General features: G+C 35.4%; 2 protein-coding genes across 4 annotated transcripts in view; one reads left to right on the forward strand and one right to left on the reverse strand.

Moving 5' to 3' along the window:
• Positions 1-18319, forward strand: part of LOC121866369 (dual specificity mitogen-activated protein kinase kinase 1-like) — a 63680-nt gene extending 45361 nt beyond the window's left edge. Inside the window, 2 exon segments of the mRNA XM_042365996.1 lie at positions 2358-2503; positions 7324-18319. Of these exon segments, the coding sequence (XP_042221930.1) occupies positions 2358-2477 (120 nt within the window). The 3' untranslated portion in view covers positions 2478-2503; positions 7324-18319.
• A 570-nt stretch (positions 18320-18889) lies between these two features.
• The window catches only part of LOC121866348, a 56028-nt gene continuing 50168 nt past the window's right edge, over positions 18890-24749 (reverse strand). For all 3 annotated transcript variants that reach the window (XM_042365976.1, XM_042365983.1, XM_042365970.1), the window contains one exon: positions 18890-19072. In XM_042365976.1, coding sequence (XP_042221910.1) covers positions 18977-19072 — 96 coding nt within the window. In that variant the 3' untranslated portion in view covers positions 18890-18976. The remainder of the gene's footprint in view (positions 19073-24749) is intronic.

A 24749-nucleotide genomic window follows, 5' to 3' on the forward strand; every position in this document is an offset into this window, starting at 1 on the left:
TCTCTCTCCTCTCTCTCTCTCTCTCTCTCTCTCTCTCTCTCTCTCTCTCTCTCTCACTTATACACATATGCAGATATAGAGATAGTGATGTACCTGTTAACCAGAATAATTGGTGCAGAGCTCTTCTGGGAATGAGAGATTTCTGGGTATTGACAAATGTCTCATCCCGATATCAGTACCGTATATCTAACGGCTCTATGGCGGCGGGGAATTTTAAGCCCCCAAATTTCCATTTAAAAGTAGCTTTGAGCTCTATTGCTGCTTATGAATAGCAGTACCCCAAATGTGCACTTACCACTGACTCAGTAGTCCTTTACCAACCATCCTTGATTTTTAAATAAGGCCAATTCACTTCAAGTAATGTCATCAAATTATACCCGCTGGTGTAGTGTAAACACTAGTGACGTCACTGAAGGCGTGTTGGGGTGTTCCTCGTCTCGGTGGTGTGACTATTTATACAACATGTGGTTCAACAGCAACCACCGTATTCTAATTGTGGTGTTTCATTAGGATTTGAGGTGAAAAAGGTTACCAGTATGTACTTACTACATACATTTATTACACAAATATATATATATATATATATATATATATATATATATATATATATATATATATATATATATATATATATATATATATATATATATATATATATGTACAAAAATGAATGTTCAATGAATTATTTATTGCATTAGGGTGGATTCACTTCTGATGGGCTATAAATAGCCTTCTTTATCTCTCCATCTCACCTTAGCTGAGGCAGAAGGGTCTTGGTAAAAAATGTGTTTTGCTTATTTTCCATTTACTTTAAATAGATTTACGAATTATTTGTTTTATTTATTTATTTATAATATATGTAATATATTAAACACACTGTAATTATTTTCTTTAATTTATAAACCTGTTTTTGCGACAAAGGAATGTTCTCCAGTAGTGTTTCATTAGGATTTGAGTGAAAAAATATTACGTACTTACAATTGTTCTCTTACTTTGACAACACAACATACATACAGTATATTATTTCTCAGTTTTGATCTTTTTTTTAATTTTTGTATTTATTTATAGTTAGTGATACTTAAAAATAAGGCCAATTCACTTCAAGTAATGGCATCAAATATTACCAGCTGGTGTAGTGTAAACACTAGTGACGTCATTGGCGTCTGTAATTAACCGTCGATAGTTTCAAGAATTAATGCACTCATTTACTGAATATTCTTTGGAAAAAATAAATTAAATCAATTATTTATAGGAGATAAATATTATTATGAGTAAATATACCGATACGTATGTACTGACCACCTCCACGGCTCCTCATGGCAAATGGGGGGGGGGGAGGTGTGATGATAGCTGTGTTTATTATAGGGGTATAAATCTTTTTACGGTATGTTAGACAGGTTTATAATACATTTTATTATTTTAATATACCGTAATCTTAATTTGAATCCAGCTTGCCAAACGTAAGTTTCAGTATAAAATAATTAGTGGTAAGACCTTGTGAGTGGCTTACGATGTTTTATCACCACTCTTGACACACTAAACCACAATATTTAAGAGGTAAGAATTTTAAACTTGGTGGTTTAGACGACCCCTAAACTTGGGGCAGATTTTTTTAATGTTCAAATTTCGCCTTTTATAGGCCGTGATATACGGTACTTCTGTACAGGGGAAAGTTTTCCGAGAGTCTAAACTACGCATCTCATCTCGCAGGGACAAACAAATTTTGAAAGTGGTTTATGGGAACTGAATATGGTTTAATCCTCAAAGTATTGTTGCAATAAATTATATTTCTTATATTATGATGTTTCCCACGAAGTATTCATTAATTTTAACCCCAAGTGGTCAGGGGTCATGAATGGTGAATAGATATACAGGGTATACAGTATTTATGCATTTAATAAATTTTAATAAAACAAAATACTGTACATTAATCCAGAAGCAGCTAGCATAGAGGGTTTACTGTAAATATATGTTTCTCCCATTAAGAAGAGCTTAAAAACCTTCATTCAATGTGAATCTCAACATTTAACACCAGTTCTGGTATTTTACTTATTTTTACTCTGGGTTTACACCAGGCAATATCGAACTAGACTACACAAAATTGAAGAAGAAGAAAAAGGGTGTCGGGTTGCATCAAAATCGTTCTATCAGTTTATTTCATGTTAAATTGGGGATCTACTGGGTATGTGTGTAATTACTGTATACATTCTAGACTTAAGCAACTCAAGTAACCACCAATGTTGTTTCTTCTCTCACTTGTAAATCCTTGACCTAAACTGATGATGTGTCTTGGCAACTTCTTATTGCTACCCAATCATGAAGTACTAGGCTTATATAACTTTACTGTCCACCAACAGAACCATGAGTGGATAAAGCGAGCTGAACAAGAGGATGTAGATATTGCTGGGTGGGTGTGCAAGACAATGGACATAACGCCTTCCACACCCACAAAACCATCTGCTGAGGCAAATTGTTGAGCTTTGTGGGGAAGTTAAATGCCATGGTAAGTTAAAGGATATCTTGAGACTAAATGTAGGTAGGTATATACTGTGCTTTAGAGACAGTTAATTAAAAAATATCTTTGCCATCAGTAATCATGGAAGCTAAGTTTCTAATGCTGAGGTTGCTGATTTGATAATTTAGAATTATATTGATCTGAACATTGAAATGCAAATTGAGGATGTGAATATACTACAAGGGTTGGCACATGGAGTGTCTGACTAGAGGCAAAATTAGAATGATGATGAAATTTCTCAATATTTCTTTCATTGTAAACAGACTTCTATAGTACAGTACATACATAATATACATTGTTTACATATCAGAGATGATTTAACCCTTAAGCCCGGTTAAGGGTTAACCCAAATAATTTCTGAATGGACCTTCATGTTTAGGTATTAAGAACTAAGGAACATTAGAATGGAAGAAACTGTAGCGGGCCTATTGGCCCACACTAGACTGCCTGGTTTACACCCAACCCCTATTGCTCATATATCCGTTCAACCTATATTTGAAGATACCCAGCGTGTTTGATTTTATGAAGAAGTTCGGTAACTTATCTCACTCATCCACTACACTATTTCCAAACCAGTGTTTACCTATTTAGTGTCTAGATCTAAATTTGTCTAATTTAAAACCTTTGCTACGAGTTTGCTCCTGGTTGGATTATTTGAGTAACTTTGTTATATCACCTTTGTTTAACCCTGACTTCCATTTACACACCTCGATCATATCACCCCTCACTTTCGGCTTCTCTCGAGGGAGTCCAAATTAAGATGCTTTAATGTTTCTATACTCAAGGTTCCTATTGTTCGGGATTTTATCCTTCTGCAGTACGTTAACCAGAACTGAACCGCGTAATTCATGTGAGGTGTCACTAGTCTTGGAACTTACACTCCTTTGTATGAACCCAAGTACTTTTGTTAGCCTTGTTTTGAGGAAATACACATTGTTGACTTGGTTTAAGATTCCTACTTATCATTACTCGTAAATCTTTCTAACAGTCAGATTTCTCTATAAGAACGTTGTTCATCTGGTATCTGGTTTCTCTGTTTACATCTCCCAGACTAAGTACTTTACATTTGTCCACATTAACTTTCATCTGCCATTTTCCAAACCATGCAAAAAGTTTGTTTAGAGCTTTTGTAATTTTGTGGCGTCCTCATCAGATTTAATTACATTTTCTATTTTATTGTCGTCAGCAAATTTACTAATGTTGCTGTCTATGCCTATATTCATGTAGATATGTACTGTATACAGTAAAACCTGACAAGTCGTACATGCATTGGGCTCTGGCATTGTCTAATTATCCCAAATTCGACTTATAGAGGCACTCCACCCTCACAAAAAATCAATAAAAAAAATTATGGTCCATATACGTACTGTATACATGTATTTAGTAATTTTCGAAAAATAACACTTAACAGCACTGCAGGCAATGAATGAAGCATTGTAGTAGGCGAGAGGCATGGTAGGTGACAGAGGCATGGTAGTTAACTCGGGAATGGTAGGTGATGCAGGGGAATGGTATGTGTCGCAGGGGAATGGTATGTGTCACAGGGGAATGATAGGTGATGGAGGGGAAACGCTACATAAACAGTAAACAGTGTGGCACTTATGTATACTACTGTAATTTGGTCAAGTAAACAAAATAAAGAATAAATTTTTACAAAAATACACTGGTCCTTCGGTTAACGAACACAATTTGTTCCGCAGAGTCGTTCGTTAACTTAAAATTTCACTAACCAAATCCATTATTTCAATGGGATATTGGGTAATTGGTTCCAGCTCACAGAAAAGTACATACAAAGTAAAGCCAAAAACGCATAAAGTCAGACACACTCCCAAAATTCCCCTAAATTGCCCCTTAACTATACTGGTGTGTATATATATATATATATATATATATATATATATATATATATATATATATATATATATATATATATATATATATATATATATATATATATATATATATATATATATATATATATATATATATATATATATATATATATATATATATACACACACACACACACACACACAGTTGTATTTCATTTAACGGTCAATTGAACCCAGAGGGTCCTATGTAATAACAGAACATATGGGATTAATTCCAATAGAAACCGTCCGACTTCAAACCCACTTTTTGAAGGCACATACCTATGTTGTAGTAAAAATAACATCTTAATTTTATGATGGTACATGCAACAATAATTAATACTTTAAGAGAAATAGAAAATACAGTCGCCAAGTTAATGTCCATTCAATGGACCCAACTCTCACACTACACTGCCCACTGCCCTTTCTGAGAGAAATTTTGGGAAAACCACTAAATTTTAATAAATAATACCTCAAACTAAAGTTAGGATAATAATTGACAATATGATTCCTTGTAAGATTAGGGAATATTTTGAATATAAATGTCATATTTTGCACAAAAGATAAATATGTTACCTAGAGAAAAATTTTTATCTAAAAATTGTATGTTTAATGCAAAATATATGATGTTTATATTCAAAATGATCACCAAAATTATAAGAATTCCACAATGTAAATTATATTCGACCGGTAATTTATGAATTTTATGAGCTAAAACAAATATTCAGTTAATAAAAAAATAATCTTCACAACACTATCTGTCAATCAGTACCCCACCTGTTTCCAATCAGGGTCAGTCCCAACCCCCCACCTCAATTAACTTCCAGGTTTTTAATATTTAGTATAATAATACCTCAGATTAAAATAGGATAATATAATTGACATTGCTGGAATTCCTTGTAAGATCAGGAATATTTTGAATATAAATGTCATATATTTGCACAAAAAGATAAATATAGTTAATTTGAGAAAAATTTTTATCTAAAATTTGTATGTCTAATGCAAAAATATGATGTTTATATTCAAAATGATCATCAAATTATAAGAATCTGCAATGTAAATTATATTCAGACTGTAATTTGTATGAATTTTATGAGCTAAAACAAATATCTTCAGTTAATAAAAAAAATAATAATTCTTCAATGGGTAACAGATGGTCGTTGGTTCCTCCTCTCCCCCCCACCAACCGGCCCCAAGAGATGTGTGATAACCAACTAAATTTTAATAAATAATACCTCAAACTAAAGTTAGATATTGATAATTGACATTGCGGATTCCTTATAAGATTAGGGAATATTTTGAATATAAATGTCATATATTTTGCACAAAAGATAACATAGTTAATTTGAGAAAAATTTTTATCTAAAATTTGTATGTCTAATGCAAAATATGATGTTTATATTCAAAAATGATCACCAAATTATAAGAATTCCAGCAATGTAAATTATATTCTGGCCGGGTAATTTTTATGAATTTTAGTGAGCTAAAACAGGCAGTCAGGCAGGTGGGCACCTTAAAAATAGTTGCTCGAAATGACAACTACCGCAGAGTATGTGGAAAAATCCGTGTTAGTGAAAGTTTCTGGCGAGCACCGCCATGATAAAACGCTAAGTGAAACCGCTAAGTAAGGGTAATATATATATATATATATATATATATATATATATATATATATATATATATATATTTTTTATAAAAACAACACACAATATTATTATATATATATATATATATATATATATATATATATATATATATATATATATATATATATATATATATATATATATATATATATATATATATATATATATATATATATATATATATATATATATATATATATATATATATATATATAAATAAATAAATACAGTTGGTCCTCATATTACGCGGTCCCGCATTCCGCGTTTCACCGTTAACGCGGTGCCTTGCCAGAACCTAACATTTTCACATTCCGCGGTCGTGAACCCCATTACGCGGAGAGCGGCTGGCAAGCCGCGCCATTTTTGGATCCAAACCTCCCGCCATCCGCCATGTTGTGTAAGAGGCGCGAAAATGGTGCGCACAAGGTCGCCCAGTCATCAAAACATGACCAGTTCTTCACCCGCCACCCACTACAGCCGGCCCAAGTCAGTGATAGTGAGGATATGGACTTATATGAACTAGACAGAAACATTTTAGTAATTATATAGTATATTTGGGTACTGTACAAGTATAATACAGCTTTGCCCTTAGGTCAGTGTGTGCATGTAGATGAGAAAAAATAAATGATGAAAGGTTGGCTTGTGTTTAGGCATTATGAACGAGTATGAAAGAGGTTTAAGCGCACTAAATTGACACGCACGAGAGGCAGGTGTTACTCTGACAATACCCACGCAGCAGCTGAAGACAGAGAGGTGGGATGGTGGGGGTGGAGCTTTGGCAGGCTAGCATTTGGTGCACTTGTGACCCATTTTTAAAATTTTCAGTTTGAAATTGGATATTTTAACTGAACCCTCTGGGTAATCAGCAGATAGTTGAAATTGCGTAAGAAAATTATGTGTAAGTTGGGAGTCTACAGTACTCTATTACGAAAAGCACCGTGGCTTCATTCTCTGCTTGAAAATAGGGTTTCAGAATTAACCCATAATTTTTTTTTTTTGCAGAGTGATTAGGGTGTTTAGATAAGCTGTTTTTGCTGACAATTCCTCAATATGATCAATTTGTGCTACCATAGTGTAATGAAGTATGTGGACCTTGTTTGTATGATATATACTGTACTTGATTGAAACTCAGAAATGGGGGTTTAACTGCCTATGGTGCAGTAGTCCTTTGTTGTTGTTAAAATTATTTAAATATTGTAATTCATATTTTGAACTCCTAAATTTTAGTATTTCTATTGAAATGCTGAGTCTTGATATACGAGCCTAATTTTTTTCTTTGGTCTTGTTACAGGGAAGAGGTGTGCATATTCCGCTGGCTGGAGAAGCACCAGAACCACCTTGAACCTTATACTAGATGTGATGTATAAATCGTAATTGTTCCAAGTGGATTACAGTGTTGTTTATTGTGCGTCCAAACACCTGTCTAATTAGTCCCAGGGGTGACTTGCTATTCCCGAGGCCAATTTTTTGAGTGACAATTGATTAATTGACACGTTTAATACAAGAGTAGCAATTACAAGACTGGCATTGAACCAAAGAGGGTGCAGGAACAGAGTAGACTTGTCTGAGCACAAACAAGTTGGTCAGAAATCTGGGTAAGTGTAATATGAATGAGCTACGCTTTTAACATAAAAATAATCTGCTTAAAAATAAAGCTAAAAATTTATCCAGATGTGATATAGACTCAGAGGAAGTAGTGTTGCATGGTATCCCAGGAACTGAATTCTGTGGTAAATTAACTGTCACAATGTAGCCCAGAAACAGAATACTGTAATGTACTTACCTGTTTATGCTTGCCTACACCTACATCATTAATTTCTTTGCAAATTTGAACATAATTATGATTTGGAATATGCATCAGTCCATCATTGTAAATCATTTTAAAAACAAACACATTATAGTAGTGTTAACGGCACTAATATGTTAGTGTAACATGTTTTAAGAATGCATGATTATGTGTTTAGTTTTATAAAAGGAACATTGACACATGTTATAAATTAAAACGATACAAAATTTCTTTAAGTAGTACAGTACTATTCATTGAAATTTTTTTATTATAACAAGCTTGAAGAAATTAATGTGCTCTGGTTTAAATTTATCACATTCACTTTGTATTATTTCAAGCATTGGCATTTCAAAATAAACTAACAGAATTCAGAATGTAATAATGTGGTAGTTTGTTTTAGTGATATCATATTGTGACCACAGCCCTGGCAGATGTAGAGATATTACAGGAAGGTGATCATAATCCTGTAGCTTATACTGTATGGTCATCAATCTTTTCGTTATTATAAACACTAATGTAGGAAACTGTTAGTGACCTTGGTAGTTGCCAAATGACTAAATGGCCAATATAGGAAAAAACACGTATGTTGCTTTACTCCAGTGCTAGCTTGGTAATTGTGGCCAGTGTGCCTATGCAATCCACTTATGGCTAAATGAAATTTTATTAAAATAATGTGATGAGTGCACCTTTGAGGTGTATAACCTGGGTTATTGTGGAATGTTGAAGGCATTCTTTTCATACATATGCACATGTGATTCATGGCATTTTGAATGTTCTTCATGATAAGTTTGTGATTAAAGTGCTGAGATATGGTCGTGTATGAGACACGTCCTGTGTGTAACGGTTGTCTGCAGTTTCTTCCAGAGAGGAATTGTTGGCTTGGCTGTAACTTCCATATAATAGTTTTATAAAGCCAGTAAGAGGCTTTCAAGATCTTTTTTCCTAGTATTTTTGAATTGTAAAATGTACATTTATTACATTGCTATGTTTTTTATCAATGTATAGGGGATAAACTTGTGGTTGTAAAATAGAATTTTCTGTGGGTAATGTTTTTACTACTTAAAGCTTCATGTAGTGTCCACAAAAATCAGAATTTTTTTTATTAAAATGATTAATAATTTTCGATGTCAAGTTGATTAATTATTTTTTGGGTCTAAAATTTTTGTCTCTGATGTTGGTTCTCAAATAATACCATATTTAAATTGAAATGTGCTGTTTAAAGAAAAATGCTACTTTCTGCACTCCATTGTTAATTTCCTGGTGGTGCACGTGTATCCTACTACAGTAGTACAGTACGTTGATGCCGACAGTGCTGTTGTTGGAAAAACTGTTCTCATAATGACATCTCTCTTCAGTTTTCATGAAGTTGATCCATAGTTTACTTTCCATGGACTTGGGTAATGTTGTGCACATTATATAGAAGGAAGGGATTTTTAAGACAATAAATACTCAGATGATGTATTAACTGATATGACTAGTACTTTATGAAGTTGTAGGGGAGAGTATTCACTATAGCGGAAATGAACATGCACATTGATTTAAACTTTGCCTGATGACTAATGTATCTTTTGAAGGTATTTTTAGAGTACTGTATACCCTATCGTGTTATTAATTGTATAGGTGTTCTCTACTTGTTTGATAAGTTTTTGTTTGATTGATCTGTGATGTTTTGGTTGTCTGAGAGGAAAGAAAATGAGACCGAGAAGTAGTAAATGAAACACAAGATTGATTCATGAATGTGTTAAGTGTATCTGCAAGTGATATTGTGGCATTCTTGAATAGACCCTAACAGAAGTAGTAATGGGCTGGAGTGAGAAGCACTTGATCATGTGGCTCAAGTACACAAATCCAGTACTTCCCAACATTCACACGGCCTTCTACTCCAGGTTTCATCTCCCATGCTTAAATTGTCAATCTCAAAAAGTAAAAAAAAAAAAAAAAAAATATCACACCTTGGTTTCTATACTGTACTGTTACTACTTTTGTTTTTCTTTTTTTTTAAGTATTCTGAAAAGGAGGATTAATGCAGAACCTCCACTTACTTCAATTTTAGTATTTTTCCAAGGATTCCTTCATTGAGATACTACTCACATACATTTAATGCCCCACTCTCTCCACACACTTTACCCTGAGTTGTCATTTTATCTTTCAATAAATGTTTCATTAAATACTCTGGTAGTCATTTGGGCTAAACATATATGGTATATAATGCTTAAATTTTTCCAATTCAGATATTTACAACTGCTATCACTCCATGTCTCAACATTTATATTACTTCAGATATCAAAAGCTGCCAATTATTCTTCGTCTCTCATTGGTTGTGATGAACCACTTCTCCACATTTACAACCAAGTAGTGAATGCTTTTTGTGTGTTCTTGAGTGTTTTAAGAGGCTCAAAATAAGCATACTCTCAATATTGTTGTCAATGGTGCATGTTTTCCAGGAGACATTTTTGGGCTGGCTGATGATAAGTTGCTGCAGTTTTAAGAGGTAAACCTTATGAATATAATCAATATACACACACTCCAAAAAGTATCTCAAAGGAGGTTATGGGGGGCGAGGTCCATGTCGGGAAAACTAACTCCAATCAGCAACCACTACATACTAAGATGGAATACAATCTTTGATAGTCAAGAGGAGGAGATTACCAGCTCATGAGAGACAAACTACAGAGAATTAAATGGGAGGAAATCATTAGCAAGGAGGCAGACATAGACAAATCAATGCAAAACTTTATGGAACTCCTTGAGTTAACAGTAGAGGAATGTATACCCCAGAAAAGAAGAGGGAATAAGACCAGGTGGACAAATCGCAGAACTAGGGAAGCCTGGACGAAAAAATACAAGATGTGGAAGAAATACCGGAGCACAGGACCTCGAGCAGATTATGTTGTCTACATTTAGGACTCCTAAATGTGGTCAATCGGGAAGTTCGATAAGCTAAATGGCATTTTGAGGATGAAAACCTGGTCCTGGGGGATGACAAATGGCTGATACCTTTAATGGATACCTTACATCGATATTCACATGAGGTGATGGATAACATGTCAATACCCAAGAGAGTGTATAACCCCAGGTGGAAAATGAATTGAGAGAGCTATTACAGATATCAAAAGGAAAGTAGCTAGCTTGAAAAAATTCAAATCCCCTGGAGTAGAGGGAGCACAGACTAAGGTGATAAAGGTAGCAAACAAGATTTGTACCCCACTAATACATGCAGGAAATCCTTGGGTCAAGTTAAAGTACCAAGGGACTGGAAAAGTGCAGAAGAAAACTACAAGCCGATCAGCCTAACATCTCATACAGGTATATGCAAGCTCTTGAGAAAATCCTGAGGGATGTCGTCCTCCCAAACACCCGACTGGACACCGTCTTAATGCATCACAGTGCGGTTTCATAGAAAGAAAATCCTGTAACAAATTTACTCGTGTTTCTTGAAACCGTTACAGAATATGTGGACCAAGGCTCCTCTGTAGATGTGTTGTACATGGATTTCTCCAAAGCATTTGACTAAGTCCCACATGCATGACTAGCTTCTTAAGATCCAGGTACATGGCATCACAGACAAGATTTTGACATGGATAAATAACTGGCTCAAAGGCCAGCAACAAAGTGTGGTAGACTTGTGGAACAGTCTACCAGCCCAAGCTGTGGTATCAAGAACATTAGTACTGTATTGTGATTCAGAATAGCCCTTGACAAAATTGTATAGAACAATGGAAGGGTCGTACGCTGGCCATTCCTTCTTTCCCTCAGCATGGCTACCTCTAGTGAATGGCCATTCGGTAGATAAAATGAACACTGCTACTACTGTCGTCTCTGTAGGGTTGTCAAAATCCTTCGTCTCGTGTCGTATTATCTAGCGCAAAATTGTAAAGATACTTTTTGGAGCGATTGTACACATTGTTAGCTGCTCGTTAAATTTTACTGCATCATCGGATTGTCACAAGACCTAGTTTTTTAGGGTTAACAAAAGTAGGTGTTTAATTTTGTGAAAATTATTTAGAACTTTCAATATAATGAGTTTCCACAACTATATTGATTATTGAAAATGTGAGGAAATTTGGGGGAAGTTGTCTTTATTCTTATATTCCTGTTGAATGTTGCCTTTTCACTGGAACAAAAACTGCATATTCTCAATCAAAACTTCTGGAACTTTCATGAAAGCAATGTATTATTAACTGTTACAGCAGTGTGCAATAGGCTGCAGAAATTTTGCCTGAGAAAATGAATGCCTTATTATATATAGTACACATTGTCAAATTTATCAGTGAAGTGCATGAACTCTTACATGCTAACCTGCACCAATGATTTTATTACTATCTGTGACATGGTTAACCAGCATCTTAATTTTCCAAAGCATTATCTAAAAAGCATATGCTTATTCTCTAGCTGATGTATGTGTTTATCACAGTGTATTAGTAATGATTGTGGGAAGTACTGTACCATATTGGGTAACCAATCATCTCCTGCCATTGTTTGTGCTGCAGGTCTATAGTAAGTCTCAGGAACTGGTCCTTTAATCAGGAGCAGATATTCTGTGGTAATAGAAGTGACTTTTGTGTTGTGAATGTGCACAATGCTCCTGAGAACATGCCACACTTCATGATACAAGCATTGTCTTCAAGAGGTCAGGTCAGAAGGGATTGCTATGCATCTGAACGAGGAGGAGCAAGCATTTTTAGGGTTCAAGTGTGAGAGAGAAGGAACAAGCATTTTCTTTAAAGGGTCAGGTGAGAAGGCTATAATTACCACTGAAAACCTGGGATGATGTTCTGTTCAGCAATGGGATGTACAGTATATGATCCAGCGAATATATCCTGTCAGTGTAATCAGTGTAGGTTTTAGTAGAATACAATTTTTTTCACAATTATTTAGTTGACAATTCTCAAATGAGAAATTACATAAAGTTAAAAGACCTGCATGACTTTGCTGACTTGCTTACATATTTTGCCATGTTAACAAGAATGTGAAGTTAAGAGTTCACTTGAGCTTACTGTGGGGTTATGTTGTATCTAGTCAGAAGCAAAACAAAGCAGTCTGTTGGAAACTTAGACTTGTTCATGCAACAGGCTTGCAGTAGTCATGATTTAACCAAAATATTTGATTATTCCATTTCAGAATCTTTTAATTTAAAGTACATTTTGGAGCTATAAATATGCTATAGACTAGTACAGTACTTAGCATAGAAGTTATCAAGTGATTATATTTTGATAATATAAAATGCAGTCAACAGGGATTAAGGCATTAGTATCAATGAATTGTAGGTAATGGGTGAAGTAAGTATAGTGACCAGGGACCAATAAATGGTTCTAGTTATATGGATGCAGGTATATGAAAAAGGTTGCAGTGCAAATGGGTCCCAGCTCTGTTAGAACCCAACCATTAGGACTGAGTCCTAGTCTTGAGGTTGGGAGTCATTGGAACTTAAGGCACATTTTACCTACTACCTTTTCACTCACATTTTGCACCGCACTAACTCGGTGTGGCACACATTTTTATGCTCTGTTCTCTCCTCATTTTATTACTCACAACAAACACAATGTTCATTCTTTCACTTCTTATTCTTTCATTCTTTGGGCACATAACTGCTTGACCTATACGAGTTGTCTGATGGATGTGGAGAATTCTCCTTAAGAATTTGAATAAACATTAACTTAAACATTTGACACTTAAGGTGTAGAGGTAGTTGGTGACAAAGCTGTTTTGGAAGATTCTACTGTAAATTAATTTTGCATATGACCCACCGCTGTAAATTTTGGCAAAGGTATCATGATAGTGGAATGAATGAAGAGAATATTCCAGGTTAAAGTTACCAGCTTACAAATTACACATCTCTGTCTGCCATCTGGACTGAGTTGATGATGTACCTTTTTATTTCTCTTTCCAAGTAAAAATATTAACACCATTACAGTGCCTACGAAAATCAGAGTGGGTTCTGTGCTAATATAGAATACTGCTGTACTGTATATGTGTGTGCATATCAAGGTACTGTACTATATGTTTTTTGACCTTGAACATTAACAAATTATCTTTAGAAATATTGATCCACATGAAGTTTAGATGTTTACAATGGTCTCCCTCATCAACCACATAGCTAGGGACAGACAGAAGGCAAATCTTAAGGAGCCTCAGTTCTTACAAACCATTATCTTGTCACTAACAGTATACTTGTACTGTATGCCTATATGGAGAAATAAGGGTTTATGTCTTGTTATGTGCAATGCTCTGTACTGTATTATACTTTGTTATTCTATATTTTGGCACCAAATGATTAGTTACAGCTCTGTCATCAAGCCAGAAAGTATTGGATGATACTATTGTGTGACTTCTATCCTCTCTAATTTAGGTACACCTGTGACATGATGGGATAAAGAGTCGGTTTGCAAAGATTATAGGTTAAGTTCCTGAAAGGAATAGACCCAGTGGTGAAGACAGGTCATAACCATGGGTTGTTTTAAATAGATTGATCTGCTCTGTAGAAAAATGCCCAGAAATGGAAAAAACTATCCAGATGTGTGCTTTGAAGGGAGCTTGTGATGTAACAGTTTTCACACAGTATAGTATGCTATCACATTTGTTATTATGCAGAGAGGTTAATACATACATCAAGAACCACTATTTTTTAATGATAGTGCTGTGAATTGTCATGGATATCAAAATAATATGGAAAGTACTTTTACCCTTAAGTGGCAGTCAACATCAGTGGAAATAGCTCTAGGGATGGCAGCCATCATCAGTGGAGGTTAGCTTCTGGGACTGTGGTTATCATCAGTGAGGGGTGATTCAATAGTCTATTTATCAAACATTAATTCTGATATTAGCAAATAAGCAGGCTCATTAAGCTCAAAATAGTCATTAACACTCAGCAAGTACAGTCAAAGCTCCTTGTGTTAGCATGGCCTATTTTTTTTCTTTAAAATAGGCCTTGATTAATCAAGTTCATTTTAGTGAAAATGTATGAGCAATTTTGATGGAATCCATTCTTGTGTAAATTTTATTTGAAAGGTTGCTGGATTAAGAAGAATTGAAAAATTCTGCTCTAAGGGTTTTCTTTAATAATTTTATTGACAATGCTGATTTTCCAATTTCTACATACCATACCAGTCTCCAAGTCATTTTTTTTATTAATGTTTGGTGTACCGGTACTGTACTCGGCTGTGACAACAATTTACTCCAATTTTTAAGTTCATTTTCTTTCTCTAGCTCATGAACGTTGTTCTACAATATTGTAATAATTAAAACAATTCGATTTGGCACTGAGGTACTGTACAACTTCTCAAGGCTAAGAGCTACTGTATATACAATTCCTAGTGGCACAAGATCTGTATATACAGTTTTTTATTCCTCACAAAGTTAAGTTCTCTGTGGTAGTAATGTAAGTGTTTAAAAGTTATTAGCAAAGAAGTTCTTTATATGCTGTTTTCAGTGGGACAGAGTAACAGCATATATAAGTTACACTTCTCATTGGCACTGAGAAGGGTGACAACAGTGTTATTAGAAATCAGACTTTTACTGTAAGTACCGGTACTTACGATTTTATTTATATTTATTTACATTCAATTAATTTTTATCTGTACCCTGTATAAATAGTTCTTTACTTTGTGATAATTTATGTAGGAAAATGTGGCATGTTTCCCAAGCATTTTGCTCGTGGCCATTGATGTATTTGGTAGTACAGTTCAAGGTAATTTATCATCCTAAGGATTTCTGGTTGTCTTGAAAGTGGGGTTTTGATATTTACTTCAGATTTGCTAAACTGGACATTGCCGAGGTTCATGCTTAGTAAATTATCACTTGCCCATGAGATGTAAGTGTAATCCTAGGACGATGCAGGGTAGACTGTGTGATACTACCATGAGATTGCTTGTTTTGAAACAGGAGAGAGCAAGGTGACCCTTAACCCTTTAACTAACTTCATATTCCAATAACTATGTAAGATACCTGTACACTATTACTGTCATACATACACCTACCAGATTAACCATACAGTAAGGAAGAGCTTAATATGCTCCACTGCTTACTATTATGGAGAACTTTAGTGGTATCAAAATAGGAAATGAATAAACTAATTTAAGATATGAAAGTTGAATTGTCAGACTAGAGCTGCAAAAGTCCATCTTAAAGACGTTTTGCATTAAGGATAAAAAAAGTTTCATAATTCATAACAAACCAAATTTTGAGGTGCAAAAATTACCTGGGCACCTTTTTGACTTCCAGTACTTTACAGTATTTTTTTTCCCTCAGTGCTCGGATAAAAAATAGTTAATTCAGATGTGTACTGTGTAGTTATTGCTTGCAGAGCGTCATTGTTTATTTAAAAAGGAATATCAATTATTTTCCATGAATATATCATGCCAGTACAGGGTTATGCTTGAGGTAGCTGTTACTTAATTACAGGTTTATCCAGATAGTTTTAAGGTGATGTTGCTTTTGAATAGTAAATAATTTTCACACCTTTGAATTTTGAAGGTATAAGTGTGCGATGGAGTATTTGTTACTGTATACTTATAAGATGTCTTGCTTTGGGTTTATGGAATTAGCAAAACTGAGGACCATGGTAATTATGCAATTCATATTCATCCATGTGAATATGCTTCCATGTTTTGGAGACTTCATTAGATCTCAGACCAAAGTGTGAAACACAAGGAGTCAAAATGCTGGTCAGCAGTTGTATTTGCAAGACTATATTTTCTGTGAACTTCTAGATACAGTTATAAACTTATGCACTTAAGCACCGCGCACATACACACTTACCAGACTTCCTGAATCTGCACCTTTACTCTTTGTGTATTCTTGTTCACAACATCTTTAAATATTAAACACTGCAAAGTCATGTACTTTTGTAGTCCATATGAAGTGTACAAGTATGTTACTAAGATTAAAAAAAAAACATACTTTACTTGTGATTACAGTAAGGAGTGAGTTTGGGTTTTTGCTTGCCAGCGCTAGGCATTGCTGCATTTAACTGGCTATTCTGAACCAGGTTGATTGAAAAGCATGACAGATAACTGCATTTTCTGACTGTGAAACAGCTATGTGCTTGTCGTAAGTGGTAATTGCATATTCTCACAAGTTTGTGGCCATATATGTGCAGAGATAATCATTTTAGGATCAAGTATAGTTTATGCAATATTATTTTATGAATTTTCTTAATGATTAATGAACTGTAAGATTACAAGTTTGAAAGTGATAATGATTAGGAAGGCTGTTGCCATTAATGTTCTACTTTATTATTGTAAAACTTCATTAGTGATGGTTTCACACGAGTGGAGGGTATCTGAATACAAAATATGGTGATACACAGTGGGGTACTTGTGGAGTACTTTGTTGATACTGTGCAATGCCATATTAAAGATTACAGTGGATTTTGGAGAGTGAAGCACCCATGCAAACCATAGTGACTACTGATTTGTCACAATAAGAAACTTATGGTCATCTCACATATCATCTGTTTTGGGAAACTGACTCTCTAGGTAAATGGGCACTTGAAAAGGGTGATGTATGCAGATTTTGATCTTTACCACATGACATAGATGAAATATGAGAAGAACCTTTATGTGAATATTGAGACATATCAGTATTGTTAATATAAAGCTTGGAGACTCAAATGTTAGAAATACAATATTTACCGGGGTAAATCTTGGCTTGTTGAGGAATTTTGGCAGTATATAGTTTTAAAGTGAATTGGGCTCTCGGGATTGTCTTGCACCTAAATATTAAAGCATCCTTAGATATTTAATTGTGTACTGTGAGTGAAGCTGAGCTAACAAGACAGGATTTTGTGGTGAGTGGGAGGATGCCTTACTGTTCAGTGTCGTGTTTTGAATCCGTGGGATGGTAAATGTCTTAATTTAATTTTTTACAAGTAATACAGACCTAGAGAAAATAACAAGTAGCTGAATACTATTAGGATTTATGTTGATATTTTAAATTATCAGTTAACATCCATTTCAGTTTAGGAAACCAAAAGTTTTTGTATTCTTGCATTATATGGTTATTAAAGTGTGTGTATAGGAATCTACTTCTCCAAAATATTGCTGAGTGTACCAAAGAAAGGATGGTGTATTTATTTACTGGTAGCTTAGGGATGCACTTTTAAGGTATGGGGACTGGTCCTCTAACTCGGCTCACCAGGACATGGGGTTCTACCATACTGTGTTTATATTGTCTATAATACCAGTATTAAGTTGGGCAAAGCCTATGTCAACTGTAGGACCACAAAGTGGAAACGCTGCAGTCAATGACTGGAGAATTACTGATGTTAGTTGAGGCACGTCACTGGAGAGAGCAGAGTTGGAAGGCACGGCCCGAGCTCTTCCTATTTGAAAGGCAATGCAACAATTGCCAAAATGTTACTGCCAAGCCCTTTGCTTGGATCATTGTACAGGAACCATTCATTACATTAATTGGTTTTGTCACTTTGTAATTTTAATAGTTCATTGTGTGGCCTCTTGTGACACAGGAATTGATGATAAATAAAGTTTTCAAGTTTATTTCATCTCTGACTATATTTTTTTATCCTAAAGAACGAAAATTGGTGACAAGGCTTTTGTGAAGTGTTTATATATTAGTTTTCATTACTGTTTACTTTATTGCTTCCTGCATTAAGCATTACAAGGCTTATGAGCGGAGAATGACAATGCATGTTAGTATTATGTCATTCATAATATAAATCAAATGCTTAATGTAAATCATTAATATGACTCATTTAAATGAAAATTCATGTGTAGCATTAGATGAACTTTTATTGAAAGTAAAACTTTTTTATTACTTGTGATTTCAATAAATTGGTATTTTCAATTTTGGGTTTCTTTAACCTTTTCTGAGTGTATGAATTCTTGCTATGTTAATATGTTCTGGGATGTTCAGATGAGCTAAATATTTGTAAAGTGTAAAGTAATACAAGGCATCCTTATGTATAAAAATGTCTCAAACACTGAATACTATAAAACCAAAAATCTGAAACTTTTGCTCAAACTATCCTGACAAATTTTTCATTATGAAATTATGATGTAAATAATTCCAATATCCTTTTCTTAATTCAGGAAATAGTAATGAAAACAAATCATGACAAGCATAATTTAATAAATGAAGGTCATTTAAAAGTGGCAAAGTATACAAAAAACAATTCTAATGATGCACTGTACTGTACATATCACGATACGTGAGCCAGAAAGCTGTCAAACTTCATGGGTTGTTGTCCTTCATTTTCCTCGTGTATTATGACATATCTCTTCTCATCCATCGTCACCTGGGAAAATGAAGAGTATAGTAATTAATTCTGAAATACCATTTTATAACAGGTTCCAGTAGCCATAGCCCTGTCACCTCTTAAAAGTCAAACTGGTTCAAGACTAATAAGCTTCTCATTCTTTTTTATCCTAAGAATCAATTCAAAGTCCCAGGAATTCTGATTTCTTGATTCTTACAAATAGCCAGTCTGCCTCTTAACTGGAGGATATCCAGCTCCCATAGTTTGACCTAACTCCATTAACCCCTTCACATGGAGCACAACCTTCAAACTAAGCAGCGTGGACAGAAATGTAGTTGGCAAACTACAATCTCTTCTTCCAGGACAAAAGGGGCAAGAACTACCAACAACTGTATAGCTAGGGATAAACACTCTGGTGTTTCCAGACGATTGCTAAGCCCTCATTAAGTTCATTAAACCTTAATTCCTAAGATGGCAATTGCTACCTACTAACCCATCAAAGGATAAAAACTGTACTGATTTTGGAAGTTTATTTACCATTGGACATGAAATTTTGCACCCAATCAAATTTGAAAGAAAATCATCAGGAAATAATATTAGAAATGGCATAAAGTGATACTGTAATTGGCAACTCTTGGATGAGGCCACAGACAACAACTACTTGCCTCTGTGGCACTGCTCTGTCTTGAACCATGCTTTGAGCAGTACCACACTTTAAAGCATTACTAGAATGTGGTGGAATTGTGTAAATACTGTAGTAAACATAACATGTAAATTTATGCATATACTGTACCTATATAAGAAAATCCACATAAATACTGTATAAGCGTATGAATACGGGCATACACTTGAGTGTAAAGGTATCACAGTTGTTAAAGAAGGGCCACCATTCAAGTGATATTAGTCAGTGTCAGTATTTAATGTTTTACAGTATCTTATCTGTTTGTACAAACTTGTGTTCTACAGTGTGTTGAAAGTGATTGGAAATAAGTGGCTTCCATATAAAAGTAATTTGCGTTATTTTCTTCCGTGAAGGACGTAGTATGAGGCAGTACTATACAGCGACTAGCTATGGTATTACCAAATACAGTGGTCCCTTGGTTAACGAATGGTTTGATTAACGAATTACCTCCCATAAGGATCTTCAATTCGGTTAACGAACAAAACTTCGATTAACGAAATCCTTACGACAAACACGTTTTGTTGTGAGCATCAGCTGATGGGCTAGTCTGCCAATTCAGTAATCTGTTGTTTACATTAGTTTCCAGTGGAGTAAATATCAAGAAAGTAGTGCTCTTTAATATTTTTGCATATTTTATATTAAAATTATTAGTCATTTTAAAATTTAATTAACATATTGTATTGATAATACAGCTGCTCCCCGACTTACGACGGGGTTAGGAACCAACATCCAGGTCGTAAGTCGAAATGGTCGTAAGTCGGAAATGCTTAAATAATACATAGAAAATCTAAAATGGGGGTCTCTTTTTCTTCTCAGCACCACAAAACACTCACTTTTAAGCTTGCCAGCCATTTTAAAGTGAATTACAGATGAAAATTTTGTCTGTACTGACTTTGGCACTCAAAAATAATGTAATTTGACCAAATTTTGGTATGACTGAGGCAGGTCGTAAGTGCGGGTGGAAGTAAGTCGGGGAGGAGCTGTATATGCAGTACAAGTACAGGGAACTAGTTTTTGTGCGCCCATCAGCTGCTTGACTCACTCACCAGGTGTCAGTGTGGCTTTGTTGACAGTGGAGTGAACATCGATTTTGTTGGTGTGGAATATTTTTGCATTGAAATTTTTGGTCATTCTGAAATTTAGTTAACATATTGATAATATATACTGTAGTGCAGTGCAGTGTTGATTTAAATAAAATAATCTTGAATTACACCTAGTGAACTTAAAATTTTATTGGTGAAATGACTGCTTCAAGCATGGCTCCCCAGAAAGGTGATTTCTCCTCCATCCCCACTTCCTTCTCTTCTCCCTTCTCCTCCACCCCCACTTGTAATTCTCATCATCATCATCAACCAGGAACCTTCTACATACACACCTCAAAGTAAGTGTACTTTACTGCATTTTTTTTTTACTTTGTATATGTACTTTTCTGTGAGCAGGAACCAATTACCCAATATCCCATTGAGGCAATGGATTCGGTTAACGAAATTTTTGGTTAACGAACGACTCTATGGAACGAATTGTGTTCGTTAACCGAGGGACCAGTGTATTGGGTTAGTGTTTTTATACAGTGTACAGTAGATGAGGTTTCAATTGCCTAGAAATTAAACTATATGTGATTGGAGGTAAATGTTTTGAGAACATGGAACTGGAAAAAATTAAATATAATGCTTGTTGTGTGCTGCAAATAAATGCTCTGTATATTTGCTAGGTGGTAGCATATGCGTCAGGATTTCCTTTGACACCACAGCCCATACAGCTGGAATGTTAAGTGGGGTGAACTTTCTAAGTACAGTCAGTAAAATAAGTATCAACCATCCTAAGGTTGATAGAATAGGAAATGAGCAATAACAACCAACTTACTCCAGTACAGTCGGCCCTTCACATACGCGGGTTTAGCATACACGGATTCGCAAATACGCGGATTGCCCCGCCGGAGAAATATTCTGTACATTGAAGTAACTGAAGTACATTCAAATCGCGCGCGGCACCGAACACTGCACACCGCCCACTACCCCACACACACACACACGCATAGCACGTCGTCACCCCACCCCGCGCTCCCTCACTCAGTCAGTCTCGCTGTAACCACGCTTGTGTCAACATCAGAATTGTTGTTGCTACCCTTGCTACCCACATTTACCATGGCCCCTAAAAGAGCATCCATGGTGCGTGCCCTGAAATTCATGCGAGGGATGGATGACGTTTTTGCTCCGTACAAAAACATCATGGAAGAAATGAAAAGAAAGAGACGACAACTCCCCATCACCATGTTCTTTGATCGCCGAAGGAGAGATTTAACACCATCAATCACTGGCGGCAGTGAGGAAGCAGCTGAATCCACCGTCGCCCCCACTTCACCACCCGTTATGGAATTGAGTGACGATGACCCCAGTCCTGTCGCCGAGGATAGGTACGGTACAGTAAAGTGAAATTTTTATCTCTTTTTTTTTATAGCTTTTCTTGCCATGTTTATTGTTTGTAAAAATGCACAGCACAGTACAGTTCAGTACTGTACACAGGAAGTGGAGGTGCAGTTATTCACAAAACATTTGTGTTTGTTGTCGGCAGTAGTGACGATGTGGAGGAGGCGGAGGGATAGAGCGGGTAGGAGTGGTGACGCTGGAGGCGGGAGCAGGGACGGGGACGAGTGGAGATGCCAGTCAGTACATTACGGGTGTACAGTATTGTTTTTATAGCTCTTTTTGCATTTTTATATGAAATACTGTACATTACGTTTCAACAAAACTACTATTTATTTCTGAGAATATGGAAATGTAATATTTTTGCTGAAATGACGTACGTATTACAAGGGAAAGTGGGATAAAATTGTGACGAAAGCAATGACTTTCGCTTTCTTTCGTTCAAAAGATGTTACCGTAATCGCTTTTCGAATGGTTTTCAGTTGTGGGATTATGAAGCTAATGATAGGATAGAATATTATTGTAATACAGTACATGTACAACAGTTTTTTAACTAAAAACCATTCGAAAAGCGATTACGGTAAAATCTTTTGAACAACGAAAGAAAGCGAAAGTCATTGTTTTCGTCATGATTCTATCCCACTTTCCACTGTAATATGTACGTTATTTCAGCCAAAATATTACATTTCCATATTTATTTCTGAGAATATAATCATTCAGTCACAGTTAAGGTAAAATATATTTGTGATGTAATATTTTAATGAAAATACGGTATCGTAGTTTTCTTTTGTTTCAAATTTAATTAACAAAGATTGATGAACAAAAATTTATATACAGTACAGTATCTATAAAGAAACTTTAAAAAATGATTACTTTATGTTTTACACATCCTGTGCTTACCATACCATGCATTTGGCTACTTTGGGCTTGCTATGATGACGCAAGAGATCTGCCCTGGCAACTGTACCGACACTCACAGCTGGTGGTGCGTCGTTTCCATTGTTTACTGGTAGTTACTGGTAAATATTTTTCAACCTAACAAAACTATTACCCGTTTAGAGGTTGACCCCCAATTTTTTGCCAAATAATTTGGTCTTAAAAACTCGAACTACACACAGGTATATACAGTAAATAAGGACATGGGGGACCAGGGTTTTTTTTGGGGGGGGGGGAAGGGGGGGGGAGCAAAAGTACACGGATTTTTACCTAACCCCGCGTATGTTAAGGGCCGACTGTAATATCTCCATTAGCCGGAAACCCTCTGTACTGGAACTTACCAAATGCCAGAATTGAATTTGCTCAGAATTTTTCCAAAAAATTTATCTCAATTCTGTGTTTGTAAACGATTTTCTGGGGTTGAAAACAGGCGCATATTTAAGAATATTCTGAGAAAAATTCCAAAAACTCTCCAAATCTCTCTGTTCTGGGCCTGGGAATGAATTTTTAGGAAGTTCCGAGAGATTGCATCATGCTCCAATGCATCCCTATGTTAAGAGCGTGGGTGGCCTAGCTGCTTGGATCGCTTAGTTCATATTCTTCTGCCATTGTAGAAGGTTGTTCCCTCGCTAGCTGCTGTTTTTGCATACAATTTCTGTTGTACAAAAAAAATCAGCCTAGAATAGTGTTAAAAATGTAAAAGGTGATTACAGTTACTGTACGTACATAATACAGTGCACATTCAGTAAGTGGGAAACACTGGAACACATTAGCTTTCATCTTTATTCAAGACATCTTCATGTCATGAGACCCACTAATCCCTATCCTGACAATGAGTGACCTGACATTGCATCAGATCAGGTCAGTAACATGATCCACTAATCCTCCACTCCACCTCCATCGCAAGTGATTACAGTTACATATTACATTCAGCTGAGTGGACAGTGTCTGCCTACTCTTGGTTCAAGATGACAGCATTTGTTGGTGAGTACAGTACATAAAGTATAATAGTAGGATACATTATTTTGTTTACAGTATTAAAAATGTATGGTACATGTACAGTGGTGTTTGCATAAATAAATACAATTCTATGCTTCATGTGTCGTTTATACTCAGGAAAATGGTCCCGTAAAGAGTAGAAAATTCAGCTGTCTTTACTGTAACACAGAGCTCCATTCAAGCCAGTATGATATAGATTTTTGTTTTTTAAATATATTTATTTAACCAAACTTTTACATAAACCATTCAGGATTATTCTAGTAAAGAAATGGAGATTCTAACTTAATTAGAATTGCTTTTACAAACTCTGGTAATTTAGACTCACAAAACTTTTCCTAGCACCCAGAAACATTCTGGGGTTGTGGGCTAGTGTCTGTCTGTGAAAGACGCGTCATTTACTCGGAATCATTTCCCAGTAAATGAAAAAAATTCCACGATGAGGGATTTTCAGGGTTTAAGAAAGTCGTCTGGTTACCTGGAAGTCTCTTATCCCTGGAAGTGCTCTGCATCAATTGTTCTGGCTAACGGGGATATCACTAGTACGTACAGTATATATGTTTACAGTTTTCGCACGATGTTTCACACTGTTACGCATGGCAGGGTGGTCGACACTTTGTTTTATTAATTGTACTTGACACTGATATTGCTGTACAGTACAGTAAACCCTTGTAATTCA

The sequence above is a fragment of the Homarus americanus genome, unplaced genomic scaffold, assembly GCF_018991925.1.
Source record: "Homarus americanus isolate GMGI-L3 unplaced genomic scaffold, GMGI_Hamer_2.0 scaffold32583, whole genome shotgun sequence".
NCBI classification, from domain to species: Eukaryota; Metazoa; Arthropoda; class Malacostraca; order Decapoda; family Nephropidae; genus Homarus; species Homarus americanus.